Source organism: Oryza sativa, chromosome 3, assembly GCF_034140825.1.
Source record: "Oryza sativa Japonica Group chromosome 3, ASM3414082v1".
Classification (NCBI taxonomy): domain Eukaryota; kingdom Viridiplantae; phylum Streptophyta; class Magnoliopsida; order Poales; family Poaceae; genus Oryza; species Oryza sativa.
This window is the reverse complement of record NC_089037.1, coordinates 9,847,227-9,872,936: the sequence shown is the minus strand read 5'-3', so window position 1 is coordinate 9,872,936 and position 25,710 is coordinate 9,847,227. Positions and strand designations below refer to the sequence as shown.

Below are 25,710 nucleotides of genomic sequence, written 5' to 3'. Positions count from 1 at the left end.
CGAATTATAAAAAAATTTCATATAAAACGGACAGTCAAAATTGGACACGAAAACCTACAGTTTGTCTTTTTTTAGACGGAGGGAGTAGTAAACTATAAAATATGATTAATTACTGATCGGCTGTACCCACCGTCGGATTCCTATCCGAACGAAAAAATATCCGGAAAAAAGGACGCGCCTCCGCGAGTCCTACACTTGCAAGTCGTATCCGCGCCACTCAAACGGTCTCCTCCATCTCCAATCCCACTCGCGCGGCCATGGCGTTGGCCATGACCTCCACCTCGCCGCAGCCACCGCCTCCCTCCCCACGCCGGCGGTGGCGGCGGCGGCCGCTCCTGCGACCGGGGGTATCCAGTCCGCCCTCCAGGTGCAGACCCAGCCCGAGCCCCAAAGCCAAGGCCGCCCTCCCGCTCCTCTCCGACGTGGGGCGCGATCCCACCGCCATCAAGTACTACTCCCGCGTCGCATCCAACCTCGTGGGCGCGGGGCGGCTCCGGGAGTTCCTCCTCGCCGCCGAGGGCCTCCGCGCGGCCTCCGGGGACGCTGGATTCGAGGGGCGCATCAGCCGGCGCCTCCTCTCGCGCGGCGTCGCCGCGGCGCTCCGCGACCAGGGGCTTCCCCACGTGCTCGAGTTCCTCCGCGACGCCGGCCGCGTCGGGATCCGCGCCGCCGTGATGCTCGACGCTGACGCCTACGACACCGTCGCGGCCGCCTGCCGGCTACTGCTGGCTGAGCGCAGCATGACGGAGTTCGTCGAGGCCGTGGAGGCGCTAGCTCGTAATGTCGTCGCACCCAACCTCCATTCATTCATGTTTCAGTTAATTGATGTGCCTAGCTTGGACTGGTGCTCCATTAATCGCGATTTAGTTCTCCATTGTACTACTCACCAATACCAATAACTTATCTACCCTCATCAGTGTTTAGAAATTGTAAGTGTGTTTGGGCGCTATAAACTCCAGTAAGTATATTTAGTTCTAGATGCATTGATCCATATTCCAACCTACTGTTAATTTGTTAGCTAATGCACTGTAGTATGATGTACTCCTATATCTATGTAAATCTAAGTACTTAGGTAGTTAGGTTGTGGTTGTGGACTTGCGGTCCAAATGTAAACATCACACTCCACAGTTCATTTATCTATTTGATTTGATTGGTTTTGTTTTATTTTAGTTGTACCATTAGCTAAGTTGCTGCATTAGGTCCTGTGCAGTGACTTATGGTTGATCAGCTAATTATAACATACTCATGTGCTCTCATTAAGTAACTTTTTGTTCATGATGTTTACCCACTGCAATACACAGTGTTTTTTTTTTGTTTCTACCACTGCAATGCAAATGACTTTACTTACTAGGAGAATATAACTGTTAGACTAGTATAAGTCTTACTGTGTTTCCCTTTGTTGATGAATCCCATGCACTATACATTTCCCATCAGTGTCATTTGTAGTATGATATAGTACTAGTTACCATTCACTGTTTCTTCAGTTCTAATGATTCTATTTTTTATGTATATGATTAAGTATAGTGTTGATATACCTTTCTCTGTTTTTAATTGCTCCGTGGACTTGTAATGAACTTAGTAGTAGCGTAACCTCTCTGGTATGCATGAGTATAAACATTCTGTGACCCTTAATTCTTGGCGTTGGTTGCTTTGTGCATTGTCGTTGTGTATCCGATAATGCTACCATGTGAGTATGATTAGTTACTGGTGGAGTGCTCTTACTTACATGTTATCAACACACAGTATTTTTTTTATCTTGTTTTCTGTATAGCTTGCTTGCTAGTAATTCATACTCAACACTATTCATGTTAAATTTGTTTGTGGATTCCTCCTACATCAAGTTTAGGACGTTAATGTGCTGTAGTAGTTATTTTGGTTTGAACCTGAAAAATACCATTTTTAAGGTTTTCTTTTGTTCTTTGATTTGCTCAGAGTGTGGATTCTTTGTTCAAGGCATTGTGGATCCGATGGATGTATTGAAAATATTTGTCAAGAAGCGTGACCCAAATATGGCAATAAGGTGAGCCTGCCTGCTACATACCTCTTCATCACGTGTTGACTTTTAGTGATTTACCCAAATAATGATCACATCAAGGTTGTTTCTAATATCTGGGACACTTTCCCCTGAAGAGTTCTTTTAAAATCTATGCAAACCATTAATATTATCTGATGATTTCATCCTTGAAATTCTTGGGACAAGTTATAACTTTTCTCTTGGCTATACTGCTACCTGCTGATGCATATATTTTGGACATAGGTATGCACGTATATTTCCTCAATCCCAACTTTTGCTGTGCAATACAATGGAAGCTTTTGGGAAAAGAAAGGAGTTAAAGCATGCTCTAACAGTCTTTGGAGCACTCAAGGATCAGTTTGGAGGTATCAATATGTTTGCATGCCGAAGTATCATCGACATATGTGGTCATTGTGGTTCTTCTGTGCAGGCTCGAATTATATTCGAGGTATAGATATTCTTTGAGATCACACTTTATGTTTCTACTTTCATAAGTAAGAGTGAAAAAGTGGAAGATCTATGAGGAAACATTTTACACCACCGTAAATAACATCCAGGTGAAAGCATTTCAAACCACCATGAATCACAGTTGCTTTTAGTCCCATTGTGATTTATCAATCTGGAAACTCCTTTTGTAAATCAATTAGATAATCTCTATTTTAAGGATGTTAGTGAGTGATTAGTACACCTATACAGTTACGTAAATCTGTGCTCCCAAAATCTTGGGCCTGTTAAACAAGGGGGTACAGCAGCTGCTGGCTGGCTGGCTGGCTGCAGCTGCCTTGTGCCTATGGCACTGTTCGTGCTGGCTGTGGCGCAGCCGCAGTCCAGGCGTCCGAACAGGCCCCTTGTTGGTGGGCAATCATCAGATATTCCTTAGAGGTGGTAGACAAGTCAGACATGGCTTCTATGTATTTCTTTTCTTGCCTTTTCCTTTTGGCTCTTACATCTAATTGTGAATTACAACCAAAAGGAGAAATTACAAAAATTAGGGAAAAGGAATATCTAACTACCTAACAGGGTTATATCCAATAAAATAGAGAGATTACTGTTTCACCAATTATTTGTAGACTAATGCTACACTAATTCAGGTAGGGAGGTTCAGCCTTCTCTCATGTCTGTGACTTCTGTGCAGGGGCTTCTTGCTGATAAGATTACTCCAAATGTCTATGTCTTCAACAGCCTTATGAATGTGAATGCCCATAGCTTCAGCTACAACTTTTCAGTCTACAAGCACATGCAAGTAATGCATTTTCTACCTTCTTCTCATTGTCCATAGGTAGGCCATTTTAGCTTTAAGCGATTACATGTTGCATTGCAATAATCATTCCTTTTCTACTACACATCCATTTTCCAACTCATGTTCTTCCTTGTTGTTATCTGTCCATGTGTGTTCTGCATTTGATCGTGCATTCATATTTTATCTTCATTTATAATGGGATAACTTGGGTTACAGTGCAGCGAACTTATGCTCCCGTTTACTCCATTTATGCAGAATCTTGGCGTCCCTCCTGATTTGACATCATATAACATTCTTCTGAAGACATGCTGCAACGCTAAGGAGTATAAGTTGGCTCAAGAAATTTATGAGGAAATTAAGAAAAAGGAACAGAACGGTCTTTTAAAGTTAGATGTTTTTACATACAGTACAATGATGAAGGTATGGAGCTCCAGTTATTGTTTTCCATAAGTTTTGCTGCCTTTTTATGGTTTCCAGAATTCTTCTCTCTTTTAAATTCCAGGTGTTTGCAGATGCAAAAATGTGGAAGCTGGCTTCCGACATCAAACAGGATATGCAATCAGCTGGTGTTCGTCTTAACCTAGTCACATGGTCATCATTAATCAACGCCTATGCAAATTCTGGTTTAGTTGACCGTGCCATAGAGATACTTGAAGAAATGACAAGGGATGGTTGTCAACCTACTGCTCCATGCTTCAATATTATCCTTACTGGTTGTGTTAAGTCATGCCAGTATGATAGAGCTTTCCGCTTGTTCTATGACTGGAAAGAATATGGAGTCAAGATATCTCTATCCCCTGAACAGAAAGGATGTTTTGGTGACAACTTCTCATACTGTGAAGAACATACAAGTAACAGCAGTACTCTGTTAGTGGTTCCATTTAGACCAACAGTTACAACATATAATATTCTAATGAAGGCCTGTGGCACAAATGGAGAACGCGCAAAATCTGTAATGAATGAAATGAGGCGAAATGGCCTTTGCCCTGACCTTATTAGCTGGTCTATTCTGATGGATATTTATGGGTCATCTCAAAACAGGGATGGAGCTATTCAGGTAATTTCCAAAGGCCTAAGCTTGAAGTTGATATTTTGTGTGCATACTATATGATGATTTGGCATTTTCCCTGATATCTCTGGTTGCTGCAACTAAAATAGGGTCTCTTTTAATACCACATTGACCTTTTCCATTCTACAGAACTGATTATGCCTCTTGTAGATTGAAAATTAGTTAATTTTGTGGACAATGTGGAAGACCTTAAAGTATATTTTTACAGTTAAACACTAGTCTTCATTTTTTTTGGGTATGTTTGCAAATAATCCTATCTCCACCTATGGATCAAGTGCATGCTATTTACTGTACAGCTCATAATATTATGGTGCCTCCATCACTTCCTATCAGTCTAAAATTGAATTCCATATTGCCGCATTTCAATGATTGTCAAGTTTTATCCTACAATTACAATGTGCCCTCAAAGAACTCCAATGCAGCTAGATATGAATCATAAGAACTGGCTTAGCATTAAACCACTCTTTTATGTGGGTAATACAATGCGTCGCTTCCCTTAAAAAAATACGTTGCTTATTCCTTGCTTGCTAAACATGGACTATGATGATTTTACCTTTAAGTGTAGTAATATTTTGAACAATAATATTAACCTTCCTTTTTGTTTGGGCACAGGCACTCAGAAGAATGCAACGTGTTGGAATGAAACTTAATGTCACTGCATATACTGTTGCTATTAAGGTTGGTTGTTAATTAACATTAACATAGTTCACCGAATTAAGGTTAAAAAATGTTGTAGTTTGATAAGTAAGTTTATGCTATATTTTTCTCTTACAGGCATGCGTTGAAAACAAAGACTTGAAGTTGGCATTGCACTTGTTTGAAGAAATGAAAGCACATCAACTGAAACCCAATTTGGTAAGTCTTTTAAAATGTATGGTAAAGAAACTTTGATGTTTCTCTCTCCTTTTTTTCTCAAATGAGAAAAATGTCATGCTTCGTAATATTTAAAAATTATAGCGTTGACCCTGTTATGAATAGCACTTCTGTTCATTATATGGGCACTAGGCCCAAATATATACAGGTACAGGAGTGGGTAAATATGCACAAAAGCCCCTTACACAATGGGGAAATACAAGAATACATATACATCTAACACCCCCCTCAAACTCAGGGTGGATCAAGAACACTGAGTTTGGAGAGATAAAACCTATGCTGGGCTCCAGTCTGTGCCTTTGTAAATAAATCAGCCAACTGAATCTCTGAGGGCACATAACGAGGAGCAACAACACCATCCTGTACCTGCGCTCGTGTATAAAAGGCATCAACACCAACATGTTTACTAAGTTCATGCTTCACCGGATCACGAGCCATGCTGATAGCATCGGTACTATCAGACAAAAGAGGAGTCGGCATAGAAACAGAAACACCAAAATCCTCAAGCAACCACCGTAACCAAGTAACCTCCGCTATCACAAGAGCCATAGCATGCAACTCAGCCTCTGCACTCGAATGAGAAACTGCTGTTTGCTTCTTAGTTTTCCAAGAAATAAGAGAACCACCAAGAAAAACACAAAAGGCGGAAAGAGATCGACGATCAGAGGAATCACTGGCCCAGGTAGCATCACAATATGCCTGGAGTTGCAAAGAGCTAGAGCGTGGAAAGAACAAACGATGAACTATAGTCCCACGAAGATAACGCAGAACACGAAGCACGCGAGTATAGTGAAGCTGTGTAGGAGCCGAAACAAATTTACTCAGGATATGCACAGAGTGGGAGATATCAGGACGAGTGACACCAAAATAAACAAGACTACTCACAATATGATGATAGTGAGTAGGATCAGAGAGAGGCTCACCATAGGTGGCACAAAGGTGAACATTAAGCTCCATGGGAGTCTCAACTGTGCGATGATCAGTGAGAGCAGTACGATCAAGAAGATCATGGATGTACTTTTCTTGGGACAGCTAGAAACCCTCAGGTGTAGAGAAAATCTCAATCCCAAGAAAGTAACGAAGAGGACCAAGATCAGACATCAGAAACTGCTCACCGAGACGCGCCTTCACAAAGGCTATATACTCAGAATCTTCTCCCGTAATGATCATATCATCAACATAAAGAAGGAGAAGAGTCCGACCACGAGCGGAAGTGTGAACAAAAAGCGCGGGATCATGATTACTGGGAAAAACCAACAGCAGTGATCACAGAGGCAAAGCGCTGAAACCAAGCGCGGGGAGCTTGCTTAAGACCATAAAGTGAGCGACGAAGACAACAAACCATACCCTCAGGAATAGAATAACCAGGTGGAGGACGCATATACACCTCCTCATGCAACTCACCATTAAGAAAGGCATTCTTGACATCAAGATGAGAGATGGACCACTCACGGATAGAGGCCACAGCAAAGAGAGTGCGAACAGTAGTCATATGAGCAACATGCGCAAAGGTCTCGTCATAGTCACGACCATGCTCTTGCTAAAAACCACGAGCAACCAGACGGGCCTTATAATGCTCAAGAGAACCATCAGATTGAGTCTTAACCTTATAGACCCATTTACAAGTAATAGGACAAACATGCGCAGGAAGAGGAACAAGATCCCACATGCCAGTGCGCTCAAGAGCAGCAATCTCCTCAGCCATAGCAAGCTGCGACTCCTGATGAAGAATAGCATCACGATAAGAGGTAGGTTCTGAAAGAGCCGTGGTAGAATAGGCAGAAGGAGAATAAAAATCAGGACGCCGACGAGTAGTACGATCACAACGTCTGAGAAATGCTCCAGCGAAGAATCCTCAAAGGAAGATACGTCAAGCGGAGAAGATGGCACATTCGGAGAGACAGGCTCATCAGGAGAGGAAGGCACATCAGGAGTGGAAGGCTGAACACGTTGACCGTAAAATAGTCATACTGGTGGCTTCTCAAAATAGTCAGGTGCCAAAGGACATGTAGAAGATTCACGAGGAGAAGGCACCAGAGAAGAGGGCACTAGATGAGAAGGTTATGGCGCCTGGGAAGAAGGCACCACATCAGAAGGTGCCGACGGAGGAGGTACCGGGCGTGTACTGGCAATAGAGGCATCAGGTAAAAACAAGAAGGAGAGTGGGTCAACTAAAGATGCAGAAGTGGTGTCTGAAGAAGGACAAGGATAATAAGGACGAGATTCGTCAAAAACAACATCTCGAGAAATCCGCATCCGACAACCAACAGGATCCTAGCAACGATTTCCCTTATGCTTAGCACTATATCCTAGAAAAACACACTCAACAGACTGAGCGGTCAACTTGGTGCGCTCACGAGGTGCAAGAAGCACATAGCACACATAGCCAAAAAGACGAAGGCCGAAATAATCAGGCAATTTGCTACATAGATGCTCATAAGGAATCCCTCCATGAAGAGCTGATGAAGGCTGAATATTAACCAAATAGTTGGCAGTAAAGACAGCCTCAGCCCAAAAATGAGGAGGAACACAAGAACCGAGCAAAAGAGCACGAGCAGTCTCAAGAAGATGACGATGCTTGCGCTCAACAACGCCATTCTGAGCATGAGCACCAGGACAAGAAAACTGAGCAAGAGTGCCATACTCATAGAGAACATGCCGTAGAGCTCCCGAAAGATATTCTCCTGCGGAGTCAGCACGAAAGACATGGATAGATGTGTCAAAATGAGTGCGAATCATAGTAGTAAAAGTCTTATAGATGGATAAAACCTCACTACGATGTTTCATAAAGTAAATCCATGTGTGACGAGAAAAATCATCTATAAAAATTATATAATATCGATGCCCCCTGTAGAAACAAAGGGAGCAGGGCCCAATAGATCTGAATGAACAAGATCAAAAGGACACTGAGACAGACTCACTAGAATGATAGGGAAGTTGTATCTGCTTGCCTAACCGACATCCCTGGCACTGATGTAAAGACTCATGACCTGAAACATGCCCTGAAAGACCACGGCGAATCATAGTGGGCAAGCGAGAGCCACAAATATGACCCAGACGATGATGCCACTGAGCGAAGGACGAGGTGGACGATGCAGCAAAAACAGAGCCAACAAGACTGGCGGACGCAGTGGAAGGAAGATGAATCCAGTCAAGCTCCCAGAGACGCTGTGAATCACGGCGCCGAGGGCCAGTACCAACCAACTGACCTGTGCAACGATCCTGAATATAACAAAAATTAGGGTCAAGAATCACACGATAGTTACGATCAGCAAGTTGACCAGCGGACATATGCTGCATGGTCAGATCAGGCACACAAGAAACATCAGGAACAGAAAAAGAGTTTGATAAAAGAGTGCCCTGCCCTACAACAGGAAGAGGAGATCCATCGGCGGTATGAACAAAACAGGAACGAGATGGAGAAACTGTTAGGCACCGGCCCTAGACGGCGCAGCGCATAGCTATGCTCGATGGGAAGACGAGATCGCATGCCTCGCCGCCCCGGAGCCGTGGTTGCAAACGAACTGGAAATGGGATTACTTCTTGCTTACTTGATTCCTCAAACCGAATGGCATATGTTGCCTTACAATGAAAACCAAACAGTTACTAACAAGGGACTAACAAACTTAATCCTCTAACAAACTTAATCCACTAACAACTGAAACTAATCTTAACAAACTTGATCCATTCCCTCATGGCGCATGCTCCGGCTGTTGCACACGGTTTCGACGTCGGTATGGAATGCCCCACATAACATCTCTCCCCTCCTCGACAAACAGCTCGTCCTCGAGCTGGAACACAGTATACTGAGTGCGGAAATCATCCAAATCCTCCCAAGACGTTGCAGACGCCGACAAACCATCCCAACGGACGAGCAGCTGACGCACACCATGAGAAACACGAGACTTGAGCACTTGGGCTAGCGCAGGCAACACTGCACCGTGCTGGGTCGAAGGTAGCGCTGGCGGCGTAGTCGGCGGCGAGCCCACGAACGGCTTGAGAAGGCCGACGTGGAACACATCATGCAAACGCGCCCCGGCTGGCAGAGCGAGGTGATATGCCACCTTGTTGATGATCTCCAGTCCATAGTAGCGTGGCCCGAGCTTGCCCTTCACCGGAGTTGCTAATGAGACGGAGCCAAACCCAGTTGCCCACCGCAAATTGCAGCTCCCGATGGTGGTGGTCGTAGAACCTCTTTGCATGTTGCTGAGCCTGCTCCAACCAGTAGCGAATGTCGTCGAGGAACGCTGTTAGAATTTCAATGGTTACTCTCATTGAGAAGAGGATGGCACTCGAGATGGGGCAATTTTCTGGTTTTCTTCATTCACAAAACACAAAAGCCATACCTTCCCGAGGGAGGTTGGATACATATATACATAGCCATAGCTGGCTGGATGGCTGCTAGCTAATTGCTGCCCACACTAGTCTAAAATTTGAACGCGATGCTGTCCTAGAGAGCATCCAAACTGAATAAAGCATAAAGGAGATGCTAGATGCTGTCCTAGGGATGCTAAAAGCAAAACCGAAAGATGCTAAAAGGAAAACTGAAAGGATGCTGTCCTAAAAGGAGAAAAACAACCTAAAAGCAAGAGAAGGACCAAAGACCACAAGGCTTATTCCATCATTCTCCCCCTAAGTCTTGTGCGTCGTCTTGTGGGAAAGTTGGGCCATCCCGATCCTGGAGCAGAGCTCGAGGAACTTGATCCTCCTAAGAGGCTTGGTAAGCAAGTCCGCAAGCTGGTCCTTGGTGTTGATGTAGCTCGCCTTGATGCTCCTTTCCTCCAAGTAGCTTCAGATGAAGTGGTACCTCACCCGGATGTGCTTGCTCCGTTCGTGGAAAACGGGGTTCTTTGCCAGGGCCAGAGCGGACTTGCTATCCACCCTGAGCTCTACCGCTCCAGTGTCTCTGCTGAGGAGATCACCAAGCAGTCGAGCAAGCCAGAGCGCCTGGGTCGAAGCGGCGGATGCCGCCATGAACTCGGCCTCGCAGCTGGACAGGGCCACCACCTGCTGCTTGACCGACTGCCAGCTAACGAGGCACTCGTCAAGGAAGAAGAGAATCCCGCTCGTGCTCTTGCTAGTGTCGATGTCGCCGGCGTGGTCGCTGTCGCTGTACCCGACGAAGTGTGCCTTGCCAGGACACCTCGGGTAGTAGAGACCGTGGTCGAGAGTCCCCGCAACGTAGCGGATGATCCTCTTCACAGCCTGCTGGTGCTCCGTCGTCGGTCGCTGCATGAACCGACTGACGTAGCCGACGGAGAAGGCCAAGTCCGGCCGTGTGTGGGTGAGGTAGCGAAGGCTCCCCACAAGGCGCCGGTACTGTGTAGCATCCACCTCCTCCGCCGTGCTGTCGCGGCTCAGCTTCAGTCTCTCCTCCATCGGAGTGAGAGCTGGGTTGCAATCGGTGAGCCCAGCCAGCTCAACGACGCGCTTGGCGTAGGCGGTCTGTCGAAGCGTGATCCCGGAGTCGTCCTGGTGCACTTCGATCCCCAGGTAGGAGAGAGGCCCCAGATCACTCATCTGTAAGGTGGCCTTCATCTCCTCCTTGAACGCCGCCACCTCCGCATCCTTGGTGCTAGTGATCACCAAGTCGTTGACGTAGACACCCACCAGCAAGGCATTTCCTCCATTGCCCCGCCGGTAGATGGCCGCCTCGTGCGGGCTTTGCTCGAAGCCCATCCCCTTGAGCGTGGAATCCAACTTGGCATTCCACGCCCTCGGTGCCTGCCGCAAGCCGTAGAGGGCCTTGTGCAGGCGTAGCACCTTGCCCTCCTTGCCGGGGAGCACGAATCCCGGCGGCTGGTGCACGTAGACCTCCTCCTTCAAGTCGCCGTTCAGAAATGCCGACTTGACGTCCATGTGATGGACACCCCAGCCTTCCTGAGCAGCTAGCGCAAGGAGGAGTCGCACGGACTCCATCCGTGCAACGGGAGCGAAGGCATCGTCGTAGTCGATCCCCTCCTGCTGCACGAAGCCACGTGCCACCAAGCGAGCCTTGTGCTTGACGATGGCTCCGGCTTCATCCCTCTTCAGCTTGAACACCCACTTAAGGGTGATCGCGCGGTGACCACGAGGGAGGTCAGCAAGCTCCCAGGTGCGGTTCTCCTGAACCGCGTCCATCTCCGACCGCATCGCGGCACGCCATGCCGCATGTTTCTCGGCCTCTGCAAAAGACCGAGGCTCACCGTCGTCGCACGCAAGGTGCAACTGCGCCTCCAGGTCGCGAGGCACCAGTCCCGGCACCGGCTGGTCGCCGAGAAGATCCTGCATCGTACGGTACCGTAGCTGCTCGCCGTCGTGGTACGCGTCGATGCGCTCCTCGTCGTGGGAGAACGGAGTAGCGAACTCCACCGGGCTGCGCTCAACACGAGCTGGCGTCGGAGTAGACGTGCCCGGAGGAGTGGCTGTTGGTGCTGGAGCGCGTGGGGACACCGGCTGGGGTGGTGTCGACGAAGAGCTCGTCGTAGTTGAAGTCGTGGCCCGAGGGTGTGTTGGTGTTGGAGTCGGTGGAGGCTCGGGGACTGGGGTAGACACGCTCGGTGAAGAAGAGCTGCCTACTCCCCCAGCTCTCTCGAAGTGGACGTACTCGATGGTGAAGTCGTCGTATGTCGGAGTCGAACCATCATCCACCGCCTTGTCCCATACCCACCCTCGCCCTTCGTCGAACACCACGTCGCGCGCTGTGCGCACACGCTGTGTCTCCGGGTCGAGGATGCGGTAGGCCTTCGAGCCCTCCGCGTAGCCGATGAATACCCCTGGGGTGCTCCTGTCGTCGAGCTTGCCAATGTGGCCAAGCTCCTTGGCGAACGCGAGGCAGCCGAAGACCCGTAGGTGGGAGACCGCCGGCTTGCGCCCATGCCAAGCCTCGTACGGTGTCCTGCCATCGAGGGCCTTGATAGGCGAGCGGTTGAGGATGTAGACGGCTGTCACCACCGCCTCCCCCCAGAAGATGGCCGGCATCCCCCTCTGCTTGAGGAGAGCCCGAGCCATCCCCACAACCGTCTGGTTGCACCGCTCGACGACGCCGTTCTGCTGCGGGCTGTACGGTGCGGTGTAGTGGCGCTGAATGCCCTCATCAGCGCAGTGCGACGCGAATTCAGCCGCCGTGAATTCGCCGCCGTTGTCGGTGCGCAGCACGCGCAGCTTGGGGCCGCACTCCGCCTCTGCAGCGGCCTGCGTGCGCCTGATGGCATCCGCAGCCTCTCCCTTGCTGCCGAGGACCATCACCCACATGTAGCGGGAGAGGTCGTCGACGAGCAGCAGGAAGTAACGTCGTCCTCCTGGTGTGGCCGGTGTCACTGGGCCACACAAGTCCCCGTGCACGAGCTCGAGCTGCTCCTTGGCTCGGAAGCTCGTTTGCTGGGGAAAGGGGAGCTGTCGCTGCTTCGTTACCACGCAGACGTCGCAGAGCTGCTCCACGTGGTCAAGGCACGGCATGCCTCGCACCATCTCCTTGGCACTGAGCCGCTTCAGGGCCTCAAAGTGGAGGTGCCCGAAGCGCTCGTGCCACTGCCACGCCTCGTCGTCCCGACGAGCGGCGAGGCAAACTGGTTGTGCGACCTGCGCGCTGAGGATGTAGAGTCGATTAGTGCCTCTGGTTATCTTGGCAAGAAGGCGACGACGGCGATCCCAAATCCTCATGAGTCCGTCCTCGACCAACACGCGTGAGCCATTCTCATCCAGCTGTCCCACGCTGATGATAGAATTCCTCAGCGCGGGGATGTAGTAGACTCCGGTGAGCAGCCTGTGAAGGTGACGGAGCCAACACCCTTGATTTCCACGCCGGAGGCGTCCCCGAACTTGATGGAGCCTCGGACGCTGGAGTCGAACTCGGTGAAGAACTCCCATCGGCCGGTCATGTGATGGGTGGCGCCGGTGTCGAGGTACCACCCATCAGCCTTGTCGTTGCTGGAGCCGTTGCAGAGGGAGACGAGTACCTTCGGCTCATCAAGGTGGAGGAAAGCCGCTGTGGCCGGTGCCGCTGGAGGTAGCTCGATGCTTGCGTGAGCCAGGAGCAGAGCCGGCTCTTACTCCTCCACCCGTGCAACGTGGGCCTAGCCGCGTCGTGGCTGTCGACAGTCTTTGGCCCAATGGCCAAGCTTGCCGCAGTTGCGGCAGGCGTCGTCTCGTGCTGGCTTGTGGTTGCCGGTGGCAACGCCCTGGGCGCCTCTGCGGGCGCCACCCTCGGCACGTCTTCGCGCCCACCGTAGTTGGACACCTCCCCACGCCTTGCGCGGCTTACAGCCGCCTGTCGGGGAAGATGACTCCCCCTTCCTCCCGTCACCCTGAGAGGCCTCCCACTGCTCCCGAGTGAGATGGAGCTTCCCGCCAATGGTGATGGGCCCCGAGAGAGGCTGTGGCTCATCACCATCGACGACCTTGAGGCGACCTAACGCCTCCTCGATCGACATCGTGGAGAGGTCCAGCAGAGATTCGATCGAGCGAGCGATCTGCCTGTACTTCTCTGGGACGCAGCGAAAGAGCTTCTCGACAGCTCTCTCCTCGTCGTAGGTGTCGTCGCCGTACTGCACCATTTTCTGCAAGAGAGTGTTGAGACGGAGAGCAAAGTCATCAACATCCTCACCTGGCTTGAAGGCCAGGTTCTCCCACTCCTTGCGGAGTGCCTGCAGTGTGGACTTGCGGGCGCGGTCGCTGCCGATGCGTGCCGCAGCGATGGCGTCCCAGGCCTCCTTGGCAGTCCGCTTCTAGGAAAGCGAGAACTGCATCTCGGGCGGGACTGCAGCGATGAGGGCATCCAGTGCCCGCCGATCCTTGTCGTAGTCGACGTCGCCGTACTGGACTGCCTCCCACATGTGCCGCACCTGGAGCCTCACCCTCATCACCGCGGCCCACTCGATGTAGTTGGTTTTGGTGAGGGTAGGCCACTCACCGCCGGGACCAAAGTCCCTGACCACCGTCTGGACGCCGTGGTGACCATGGCGCCGGTCAGGGGAGAGAGAGCCGCGCTGCCGCCGGCACGCCCGCGCCCGTCTGGGTTCCCGTCGGCGGGCGCGCGGTCCCTTGGGCCGCCGCCGTGGAGGTGGGCTGCTGCCCACCGCTCTGCCCGTTCCCGTGCCCTTCCTCTTGCCAGCTCCTCAAGCTCCCTGTCGGCGGTGATGTCACCGGCGATGGAGCCGTTGATGCTGCTGCGCAAAGTCTCAACCTCTACCTTCGCCGCACGTGCCACATCTTCCGCCGCCTCCGTCTCCGCCTCCACCCTGGTTGCTGCCAACTCCGCTGCCGCCAGTCTGGCCGCCCTCGCTGCTGCTGCAGTGGTCTGAGCCGTTGCTCGCCTGCGCTCTTCTGTTGTGGCGAGCTCGGCGTCCTGCTGACGCCGAGTGCTTGAGGCGACCGAACGCCGAGACCGAGCGTCGGACATGGCGCACCTCCGGGGGGCTGCTGCGTGGAGAGGGAGAAGGGAAAGGGGAAGGAGGAGCAACCGGTGCTGCTGCTGCTGCTGGCTGAGAGCTCAACCGAGCTTGGGAAGGGGTGGAACAAGAGATGTTTAGCCTACAGGAAAGTGTGACTCTGATACCAGATGTTAGAATTTCAATGGTTACTCTCATTGAGAAGAGGATGGCACTCGAGATGGGGCAATTTTCTGGTTTTCTTCATTCACAAAACACAAAAGCCATACCTTCCCGAGGGAGGTTGGATACATATATATATAGCCATAGCTGGCTGGATGGCTGCTAGCTAATTGCTGCCCACACTAGTCTAAAATTTGAACGCGATGCTGTCCTAGAGAGCATCCAAACTGAATAAAGCATAAAGGAGATGCTAGATGCTGTCCAAGGGATGCTAAAAGAAAAACCGAAAGATGCTAAAAGCAAAACTGAAAGGATGCTGTCCTAAAAGGGGAAAAACAACCTAAAAGCAAGAGAAGGACCACAAGGACCAAAGACCACAAGGCTTATTCCATCAAACACGGCCCAGTCCTGCAGTGTGCGTGCCATGGCGACCACACGCAACTCCCCTTGTTCGTACTCCCGGAGTTGTGGCGGGTCACGGCCGCAGACCACGCGGAAAGGTGTCTCCCGCAGCGCCGAGTGGTAGGAATTATTGTACACATATTCCGTCCACGGAAGCCACTTAACCCATTGTCGAGGGCGATCGCCGACGAGGCAGCGGAGGTACATTGCGATCACCTTGTTGATGGCCTCCGACTGACCATCGGATTGGAGGTGAAACACCGATGACATGTGCAGCTTGGTGCCGGTGGCTGTGAAGAGGGCTTTCCAGAACGCCGAGGTGAACACCGAGTCCCGGTCTGACATGATCAACGTCAGGATGCCGTGGAGACGTACAATGTCGGTGTAGAAGGCATGCGCCACGGACTCGGCGGAGTACGGGTGCGACAGCGTGATGAAGTGCGCGTACTTGGAGAACCGGTTGACGACGGTGAGGATCACGGACTTGCCCTCGACGCGAGGGAAGCCCTCGATGAAATCCATGGACACATCGGACCACACGACCGACGGCACCGGCAGTGGCAGGAGTAAGCCCGCGGGGTGAAGATGCTCCGTCTTGTTTCGCTGGCACACGGTGCAGGCCTTGACAAATTCCTGCACCACACAGCGGTTATCCGGCGGATGGAACTCGCGGCGCAGGCGATGCAATGTCTTCTGTATGCCTTCGTGCTTGTCGTCGTGCACCATTGACAGGACTGTCTGAAGAAGGGCGGATGCCGGGGGGATGTACAACCGCTGCTTGAACGTGACGATGCTGTCGATGAGCGCCCAAGGGGTCGTCTTGTCGCCGGAAAGGATCTGGTCACGGAGGGCGTCCAAGGCGGGATCCGTGGAGTTGGCTATGCGCAGCTCCCGCAACTAGTCGAACATCGGCGTGGTGATCGCACAGAGGGAAACCGCCGGCTCGTCGCGGCGAGAGAGCGCGTCGGCCACCGTGTTCTGCCGCCCGGGCTTGTAGATGACCTCGAAATCAAAGCCCAACAGCTTGCCGACCCAGTGATGCTACGGGAGCGTGGCGAGCCGCTGGTCCAGTAGATACTTTAGGCTGAAGTGATCGGTCTTGACGACAAAACGGTGACCCCAGAGGTACGGCCGCCAATGCCGGACGGCTTGGACCAATCCGATCAGCTCCCGCTCGTAGGCTGCCAAGGTGTGGTGGCGTGGAGCGAATGCGCGGCTGAAGTAGGCGATGGGTCCCCCATGTTGATGCAGTACCGCGCCGAAGCCGGTGCTGGAAGCGTCGCACTCCACGACGAAGGGCTGCTCGAAGTCAGGCAGGGCGAGGACGGGCGCCGTGGTGAGCGCCTGCTTGAGGCGGCCGAAGGCATCCTCGGCGTCGAACGACCACAGGAAGCCGTCCTTCTTGAGTAGATGCGTCAGGGGAGCCGCCATCGCACCAAACTCGTTGATGAACTTGCGGTAGTACCTCGCAAGGCCTAAGAAGCTGAGTGGTTCCTGGAGTCCGGTGGTGAAGAGGTCCACCTGTTGCTCCTCCGTGAGGGGACTGGTGCGGGCGAGCAAGTCGAGGAAGCGATCGATGTAGGCGGCCACAGTCATCATGTGTCGGCAGGCGGCGAGTTCGCCCAAAGGTGCCTGGTGATGGAATAAGTCTTGTGGCTGATTAGTCTTTGCATCTTTTGCTTTTTCAGCTTTTAGGATGCTCTAGGATAAGCATCTTTTTTCCACTTTCTGTTTTAGATGCTCTAGGACAACATCTCTCTTTTCCACTTTCTAGGATAGCATCTTGACTACTAATGATGCGACTAGCTGCAGCTAGCTAATAGCTATAAATATGTATCCCACCCTCCCCTGGGATGGTATGGCTTTCATGAGAAAATAGACAGAAAATTGCCCCAACTCTCCTAGTGCCAAGATTTTGCTACTAACAAGTAGTATTAGAGCCATTCTATTCTGTAGCCTAGACATCTCTTGCTCATCCCCTTCCTGAGCTCCCCTTTGTCCTCAGCCGGCTGTTCCTGCTCATCCCCGTCCCCTGCGCTGACGAGCAGCAGCTTGTCAGAGGCAGCCTCTTCCCCACACTGCACCCCCCCAGTAGCGTGCCATGTCCGTAGGACAGTCTCAGCGCTCGGTCGCCTCGAGCGCACGGCTCCGGCAGGAGGCCAAGCTCGCCGCGGCAGAGGAACGCGAGCGAGCGGCAGCAGAGACTGCTGCGATGGTAGCGAGGGTGTCAAGGCTGGCAGCGGCGGAATTGGCGGCAGCAAGGGCGGAAGTGGAAGCAGCGGCAGCGGCGGTGGCAGAGCTCAAGGCTCTACACGACAGTAGCTCCAGCAGCTCTGTCTCCGCCTACGACATCCCCGCTGATGAGCTGATGAGGGAGATAGCTCGTGAGCGGGCGGAGCAGTGGGCAGCCGCGCAACCCCACGCGTGTGGTGGCGGTAGCCAAGACGGGCGTGGACGCGCCGGCGGCGTTCCTGGTGGGAGCGCGCGCGGCGTTGGCAGCCCAGACGGGCTTGGACACGTCAGTGCACCCCCTGGCAAGGGTGCGCATGACGGCGATGCTCTCGGCGGCAACGGCTGGGTCGACGGAGATCGTGGCCATTGCAGGCGGCGTGTGTCTCTCCCTCCCCGGACCGGTACCATGAACACCACGGGATTCAGGCCGTCATTAGGGAAGTCGGCCCCGGCGGTGGGTGGCCTACCCTCACCAAGACCAACTACGTCGAGTGGGCTGTTGTCATGAGGGTGAGGCTCCAGGTGCAGCACATGTGGGAGGCAGTTCGGTACGGCAACGTCGACTACGACGAGGATCGATGGGCGCTGGATGCCCTGATCGTTGCAGTCCCGCCCGTGATGCAGTTCTCGCTTTCCCAGAAGCGGACTGCCAAGGAGGCCTGGGACGCCATCGTTGCGGCACGCATCGGTAGCGACCGCGCCCGCAAGTCCACACTGCAGGCACTTCGCAAGGAGTGGGAGAACTTGGCCTTCAAGCCAGGTGAGGATGTTGATGACTTTGCCCTCCGTCTCAACACTTTGTTGTAGAAGATGGTGCAGTACGATGACGACACCTACGACGAGGAGAGAGCCGTCGAGAAGCTCTTCTGCTGCATCCCAGAGAAGTACAGGCAGATCGCTCGCTCGATCGAGTCTCTGCTGGACCTCTCCACGATGTCAATCGAGGAGGCGAAAGGTCGCATCAAGGTCGTCGACGGCGATGAGCCACAACTTCTCTCGGGGTCTATCACCATTGGTGGGAAGCTCCATCTCACTCGGGAGCAGTGGGAGGCTTGTCAGGATGACGGGAGGAAGAGGGAGTCCTCTTCCTCGACAGGCGGCCGCAAGTAGCGCAAGGCGCGCGGAGGCGTCTAGCTGCGGTGGGCGCGTGCGAAGACGCGCCGAGGGTGGCGCTCGCAGAGGCACCCAGGGCGACGCCGCCAGCAACCACAAGCCGGCACGAGATGACGCCTGCCACAACTGTGGCAAGCTTGGCCATTGGGCCAAAGACTGTCGACAGTCACGACGTGGCCAGGCCCACATCGCATAGGTGGAGGAGGAAGAGTCGGCTCTGCTCCTAGCACACGCAAGCATCGAGCTATCTTTAGCGGCACCGGCCGCAGCGGCTTTCCTCCACCTCGACGAGCCAAAGGTACACGTCTTCCTCGGCAACAGCTCTAGCAACGACAAGGCTGATTGGTGGTACCTCGACACCGGCGCCACCCATCACATGACTGGCTGACGGGAGTTCTTCACCGAGCTTGACTCCAGCGTCCGAGGCTCTGTCAAGTTTGGGGACGCCTCCGGCGTGGAGATCAAGGGCGTCGGCTCCGTCACCTTCACCGCCAAGTCCGGTGAGCACATGATGCTCACCGGAGTCTACTACATCCCCGCGTTGAGGAACTCTATCATCAGCGTGGGGCAGCTGGATGAAAACGGTTCACGCGTGTTGGTCGAGCATGAAGTCATGAGAATTTGGGATCGCCGTCGTCGCCTTCTTGCCAAGGTAACCAGAGGCACTAATCGACTCTACATCCTCAGCGTGCTGGTGGCACAACCGGTTTGCCTCGCCGCTCGTCGGGATGACGAGGCGTGGTAGTGGCACGAGCGCTTCGGGCACCTCCACTTCGAGGCCCTGAAGCGGCTCGGTGCCAAGGAGATGGTGCGAGGCCGGCCGTGCCTTGACCACGTGGAGCAGCTCTGCGACGTCAGCGTGTTAACGAAGCAGAGGCGGCTCCCCTTTCCCCAGCAGACGATCTTCCGAGCTAAGGAGCGGCTCGAGCTCGTGCACGGGGACTTGTGTGGCCTAGTGACACCGGCCACACCAGGAGGACGGCGTTACTTCCCGCTGCTCGTCGACGACCTCTCTCGCTACATGTGGGTGATGGTTCTCGGCAGCAAGGGAGAGGCTGCAGACGCCATCAGGCGTGGGCAGGCTGCTGCGGCCGCAAGTTGCGCATGTTGCGCACCGACAACGGCGGCGAATTCGCGTCGTACTGCGTTGATGAGGGCATTCAGCACCACTACTCCGCGCCGTACAGCCCGCAACAGAACGGCGTCGTCGAGCAGCGCAACCAGACGGTTCTGGTGATGGCTCGGGCTCTCCTCAAGCAGAGGGGGATGCCGGCCATCTTCTGGGGGGAGCCGGTGGTGACGGCTGTCTACATCCTCAACCGCTCGCCTACCAAGGCCCTCGACGGTAGGACACCGTACGAGGCTTGGCATGGGCGCAAGCCGGCAGTCTCCCACCTGCGGGTCTTCAGCTACCTCGCGTTCGCCAAGGGAGCTCGGCCACATCGGCAAGCTCCACGACAGGAGCACCCTAGGGGTGTTCATCGGTTACGCGGAGGGCTTGAAGGCCTACCGCATTCTCGACCCGAAGACACAGCGTGTGCGCACGGCGCGCGACGTAGTGTTCGACGAAGGGCGAGGGTGGGCATGGGACAAGGCGGTGGACGACGGCTCGACTCCGACGTACGACGACTTCACTGTCGAGTACGTCCACTTCGAGGGAGCTGGGGGAGTAGGCAGCTCCTCTTCACCAAGCGTGCCTACCCCAGTCCCCAAGCCTCCACCGACCCCGGCAGCGACACACTCTCGAGCTACGACTTCGGCTGCAACGAGTTCTTCACCGACACCACCACAGCCGGCGACCCCGCGCACTCCAGCACCAACAGCCACCCCTCCGGGCACGTCCACTCCGACACCAGCTCGTGTCGAGCACAGCCCGATGGAGTTCGCTACTCCGCTCTCCCACGACGAGGAGCGCATCGACGTGTACCACGACGGCGAGCTGCTGCGGTACCGTACGATGGAGGACCTTCTCGGCAACCAGCCAGTGCTGGGACTGGTGCCTCGTGACCTGGAGGCGCAGTTGCTCCTTGCTGTGACGACGGTGAGCCTCGGTCTTTCGCAGAGGCCGAGGGACACGCATCATGGCGTGCCGCAATGCAGTCGGAGATGGACGCGGTTGAGGAGAACCGCACCTGGGAGCTTGCTGACCTCCCTCGTGGTCACCGCGCGATCACCCTTAAGTGTGTGTTCAAGCTGAAGAGGGATGAAGCCGGAGCCATTGTCAAGCACAAGGCTCGCTGTTCCTCGACGACGCTCTTTTCGTCGTAGTATTTGTTACAAAACAATTTGCATGGATCGACATTTATCAAGTTATGTTATCATTGATTTTTTTCCTCCCATCTGTGCCTCAATGTGCCACACGACAACAATTGCGACGCCGATTTGCTTCAGAATCCTCTTCTGCTTCTGCTTATGCGCCGACTATCGCTTGAGCGACCAAACGGTGGCGGATGATATGACACATGGCATATTGCCTTTAAAAAAAAAAAAAAACTCGACCTACAGGGGTAAGACAGCCCCCAGGCATTTTACACAGCGGCGCCGTGGCCCGTGTGAGGACGACTAACAACCTGGGTCAGGCCTTAGACCTATGCTTTGGCGTGGGACAGACGATGGGGTTTTTTTAACCCCAGCCTAAATTCACTCCCACAGGAAGTCGAACCCAGGACCCGAGTAGTGCTACTAGAGCCACCTAACATACTTGCTTATTTTTGAATGGATATTTTATTGTTAGATGACATAACACTTCCGAAGTTTACTCGGGCAAGCAGTTTATTGAGTTCCAAGGTTTTCTTTTTCAGGTCACATACAAGACTCTTTTGACAGCACGCAATAAATATGGATCATTACAGGAAGTCCAGCAATGTTTGGCAATCTATCAAGAAATGAGAAAGGCTGGGTAATTCTGATTATAACATCTTTAAATTGTTTATTTGGCACTTCTTTAAGAACAACAAACCTCTTATTGCTTATTGGTTTGAGAAGACAGTGATTCATCAAAGATTCCATAAAAGGTTAACTTTGTACATAAGAAAAAAAAAACACTAGTTCGAGCATAGATGTTCTTTCGCTATAAATACATCCAAATGCAACTCTCATGCCTAGGTGTTGGATGATCCTAATCCTATTGTTCCTTTGTAGAAAACATGTGACAACCTAATGGCTGATAGACTCGTACTATCACTACACAGGGTATATCTCTCTATGTTTTGTCCTCGTGTTAAATTTGCAGTTGACCCATGACAGGTATCAAGCAAATGACTATTACCTCAAGAATTTGATAGTGGAATGGTGTGAAGGAGTTTTGTCTAGCGGTAATGGAAATCGAGAATATTACCAATTGGATCAGAGGAAAGAATCATTCAAGCTCGTTCTTGAGAAAGTGACAACATTCTTGCAGAAAGATGTTGATCAAAACCAAACTGTCGATGTTCGTGGGCTTTCAAAGGTAATTTGACTATGGATATGATATTTTTGTTTTTAGAGAACTCATAAAAAGATCTGCTTACCTTTGTACATTAGTTACAAGAGAATTTGCAATTTCCAACCCACAGACTTCACAAACTGTTGCTTATCTCATCTCACATGAGCATGATGGCTGATTTTTGCATGAGAACATCTCATTCCCAGCGACATGTTTTGACTCTTGAGTTCTACCACACCATCTCCATTACATGATACATCCTTACTCATGAACTCAACTATATGTTTCACAGGTTGAATCTCGCGTTGTAGTTCTCTCAGTTCTCCGGAAGATCAAAGAGAAGTATCTACTAGGTAATGTTCAGCTCTGTCAGTTTATGGGCATTACAACCAATATCTAATAGAATCCATTTAAACATTCCCTTACCTTGAATAGGACGAGCAGTTCAGGATGATGTAGTAATCATCACTGGTCATGGGAAGGCATCAAGCGCCAAGGCCGAGACTAGTGTTGTCGAGGTCGAGCATGCAATAGTTGCTGTTCTGACGGATGAGTTGGGTCTTGAGGTTTTAATTGGACCTGGAAGTCGCCCGGCTTCGTCCAAACCCACAGTTCCAGCTCGTTCTAGGAGTCATTTAGATCTAGCTTCTAAACATTTTTCCAGGAGACCGCAGGGGATGATAAAGATCCCGATCAACTCTCTGAATCATTGGTTGAAGAGGAAAGCTGTGAGGACTGTGCAGTGACAGTTCCTCAACCTTTTGCAGAGTCATCCTAAGATAAGGTAGTGTATACAGATGTACAGGTTGGCTGGTGCTACTCAGTGACATCAACCCAACACGGTTTCACAAGAAGGAATTTGTGGACGGCCATCCAGATACGGTAAAACATCAGAATTAAAGTTATTAGGTTATTGCTGGAAACTTGCAATCCCCGCAATTCCATGGAAACTGAAAAACATGCTGACCGAGTACAGTGAAATACTCCACTGTCTGTGGATTTTGAGCACCATTGCCTAATATAGATTTGTAACAAGTTTGTTCGCTCAAGATTTGAAACCTGATTGCAAAACAAATGTCCAAGATGCCCATGGCTGTATTGTTGTGCCTCTTAAAAACATGCCATGATGTGCTCAGTTACACATGTGAACAGCTCCAATTCTACATTGATCCAAACATGGAGTTGGCACATAAATGCTGGAATACATTGTTTTGAATACATGCTCAGGATACATGAGTAATATCACAGTAACATTTGAATTTCCTGTCACTATACCTGCTCTGAATACATGCTGAAGTAAGCATTTCCATGTTCTTAAAAATTAGTGAATACACACAGCAGCTGCTGTTCAAATACATAATGCTAGAAGAAGATTTCCACATCTGACGGTACTACGAGGCAATCTTGGTCACCCTTATCAATTTGATCCTACAAACTCTCAGTCAGGGGTGTGCAATACTTCCTAAAGAACCTAACATAAAGAACCTAATCTAACATAGAAATTAGTTAACCATGCATTTTGACTGAACATTTTGGAGCTACCTTTTGACTTCGACTAGCCATGGCCCATGGGAATACTGATTCTCAAAAATACCTTATTTTAAATAAATAAATCTAGTGCACAGCGCAGTAGTCAAATAAATGCATGAAAATTCACCTATTCATCTAGCATAGAAAGGGTCCTCAAATCCAGTCCTGTTGCTGCAGCTTGAGAGGTAGATAGACCTCAGTGAGATACTGGAAACCAAATGAACTGAGAGCCTGTATCTCAGCCTTCTGCCTCGTCCGCAACATCGTCTCCAGCTCCTTCACCCATCCTTCATTCTGCTTCACAAAGTCCTCCTCAAGCAGCTCCTTCCCCACCTTGATATCGTGATCAGTCATCGGAAGCCGGCACTGCTCCGGCACCCGATACTTGTCCAGATCGCTTGGCCGCACTCCGAGCCACTTGATATCCGGTGTTGTCAGGTTGGCACTGTCATATGACATGTTCTTGGAACCACACATGTACACTGACAAGATCTTCAGCCCATATGGGTCGGAGTCCACCAATGCCAGCACCGGCAGCTTCAGCTCCACCTTAAGCCGCCGCAAGAACAGCCGTGTGGCGACATCCGGCTGCCCCTTCGCCGTCAAGATGATGCACGGGAAGCGGTTGTAGAACCGGTCCTCGGCGAGACGCATGAACGCGGCGTCCTTCTCCACCAGCAAGATGAAGAGAGCGTCGCTCTCGATGCCTGAGACCCTGTCGATGTTGGGCGGGATGGCCTTCCCGCCGACGCCCATGCGCGTGCAGTCGATCCGGTCGCCGTCGTCGGCGAAGGTGAGGCGCCCGACGACGACGCCCTTCTCGGACGCGACGACGTGGAGGGAGGAGCGGGTGCAGCCGAGCATACAGGAGACGTCGTCGAGGACGGCGTCGGACTGCGCCTGGTCGCCGAAGAGCTTGACGTCGGTGTAGAAGAGGTCACGCTTGGTGACGTGGATCCCCCTGCGGAGGACGGCGTGGACCAAGGAGAGGACGCGCGCGGTGATGGTGGCCTTCCGCGCGGTGGCGACGTTGGCGAAGGGCCTGGCGGACTCGCGGCGGACGAGCACGATGCGGTCGAGGTCCGGGAGGTAGACCTGGTTGGAGGCGGCGCGGGAGGGCACCGCGAAGGAGAAGCCCCGGCCGGACAGGATGCTGCGCGCCGCGGCGAGCACGAGGCGGTTGATGCGGGAGGTGACGGAGGCGGAGTCCTGGTCGGCCACCACGATGTAGCTGGCGGCCGGGTCGTCCTCGGCTGCGAGCGCCTTCGAGGCGGACGACGACGACGACGACGACCCCGCGGGCTTGGATTTGGAGCAGGCGGAGGCCAGGGAGCGGAGGGTGGCGAGGATGGAGGCGTCGGGGCGGAGCTTCGAGCGGAGCGACTCGGCGTACGACGCCGCCGTGGAGACCCGCGGCTTCTTGGAGGCGGAGCCCGACGCGGCCCCCGCGCCTGCCCCGCCGCGGCGCTTCTTCTCCGACATGTCGAGAGATTTGGAGGCGGGGGCGTGGGGAAATCTAGGGGATTTTGGTTTGGGCGCTTTGAGCGGCGGAGACGGCGGCGGGGCTGAAGTGCTGAACTCGACTAGAGTCTGGGCGCGTGTTGCTGCGGCGTGGTTGGGGAGAGTCCGGAAGAGAAGGATTGTGCCGGTAGTGAGCGGGCCAGATAGGTTGGTGAAGTGGTGAGGTGAGCCGAAACTTCTGAGCCCATCGGTACACCTAAAAAGTGTTAGAAGCTAAATTTTGAATTTTCAAACATTATTTTAAAGTTAATTTTAAGATATTTTTAACGTACTTTATTTTATATGGATTTTTAAGTTGCTAAGAACCCATATATAAAATTTTTATACACAAATTATTTTGTTATCATACAGTTTATAATAAATCTTTGGCAAGCAATGAGGCACATAAGCCATATCTGATGACTCGGTCAGCGTTTCATTGACATGGCACAATTTTTTTTGAGGGATTTTTTTTTTAGGGAAGACATGGCACAATTTTACAAACTTAAATCGCTGTGAAAAAACATTAAGAAAGTCCACCAAAGATTTTCAAAAACATGGATATGGGGATGGTGTGTTGACCCTTTTAAAAATAAGTTGATTTATTTTTTTTCTCAATTACACGGAAGACACGGATATACATACAGCTACACATTAGTGCCACGCTCACGCACATGCGAATGTGCGTCATGGCACACGCTCAAAGAGATATGGGGATAATTGGCAAATACATATCTCACAGAAAACATATCAAAAGCACAGCTGTATATATGTAATATTTGT

At 52.0% G+C, this 25,710-nt stretch overlaps 2 protein-coding genes across 2 annotated transcripts; one reads left to right on the top strand and one right to left on the bottom strand.

The window, feature by feature from the left end:
* Positions 1 to 193: 193 nt before the first annotated feature.
* LOC4332471 (pentatricopeptide repeat-containing protein At5g02830, chloroplastic) lies at positions 194 to 23,141 on the top strand. The gene is made up of 12 exons (NM_001402135.1): positions 194 to 777; positions 1,933 to 2,020; positions 2,258 to 2,462; positions 3,150 to 3,257; positions 3,510 to 3,674; positions 3,757 to 4,311; positions 4,936 to 5,001; positions 5,098 to 5,178; positions 21,275 to 21,372; positions 21,720 to 21,921; positions 22,190 to 22,250; positions 22,333 to 23,141. The coding sequence occupies exons 1-12, from the start codon at positions 258 to 260 to the stop codon at positions 22,641 to 22,643; spliced, it is 2,460 nt and encodes an 819-aa protein (NP_001389064.1). The 5' UTR covers positions 194 to 257; the 3' UTR covers positions 22,644 to 23,141.
* Positions 23,141 to 25,240, bottom strand: SPO11-3 (Topoisomerase 6 subunit A3). Its single transcript, NM_001402134.1, has one exon. It carries the CDS (start codon positions 24,907 to 24,909, stop codon positions 23,581 to 23,583), a length of 1,329 nt encoding a protein of 442 aa, NP_001389063.1. The 5' UTR covers positions 24,910 to 25,240; the 3' UTR covers positions 23,141 to 23,580.
* Between the last annotated feature and the right edge of the window lie 470 nt (positions 25,241 to 25,710).

What these genes read in the sequence shown, in the direction of transcription:
- LOC4332471 (NM_001402135.1), top strand. Translation starts at nt 258, where the DNA reads ATGGCGTTGGCCATGACCTCCACCTCGCCGCAGCCACCGCCTCCCTCC. An exon ending in CATATACTGTTGCTATTAAG is followed by an intron (nt 5,002 to 5,097) that starts GTTGGTTGTTAA and finishes TTTCTCTTACAG; the next exon opens with GCATGCGTTGAAAACAAAGA. An exon ending in ATGTTCGTGGGCTTTCAAAG is followed by an intron (nt 21,922 to 22,189) that starts GTAATTTGACTA and finishes TATGTTTCACAG; the next exon opens with GTTGAATCTCGCGTTGTAGT.
- SPO11-3 (NM_001402134.1), bottom strand. Translation starts at nt 24,909, where the DNA reads ATGTCGGAGAAGAAGCGCCGCGGCGGGGCAGGCGCGGGGGCCGCGTCG.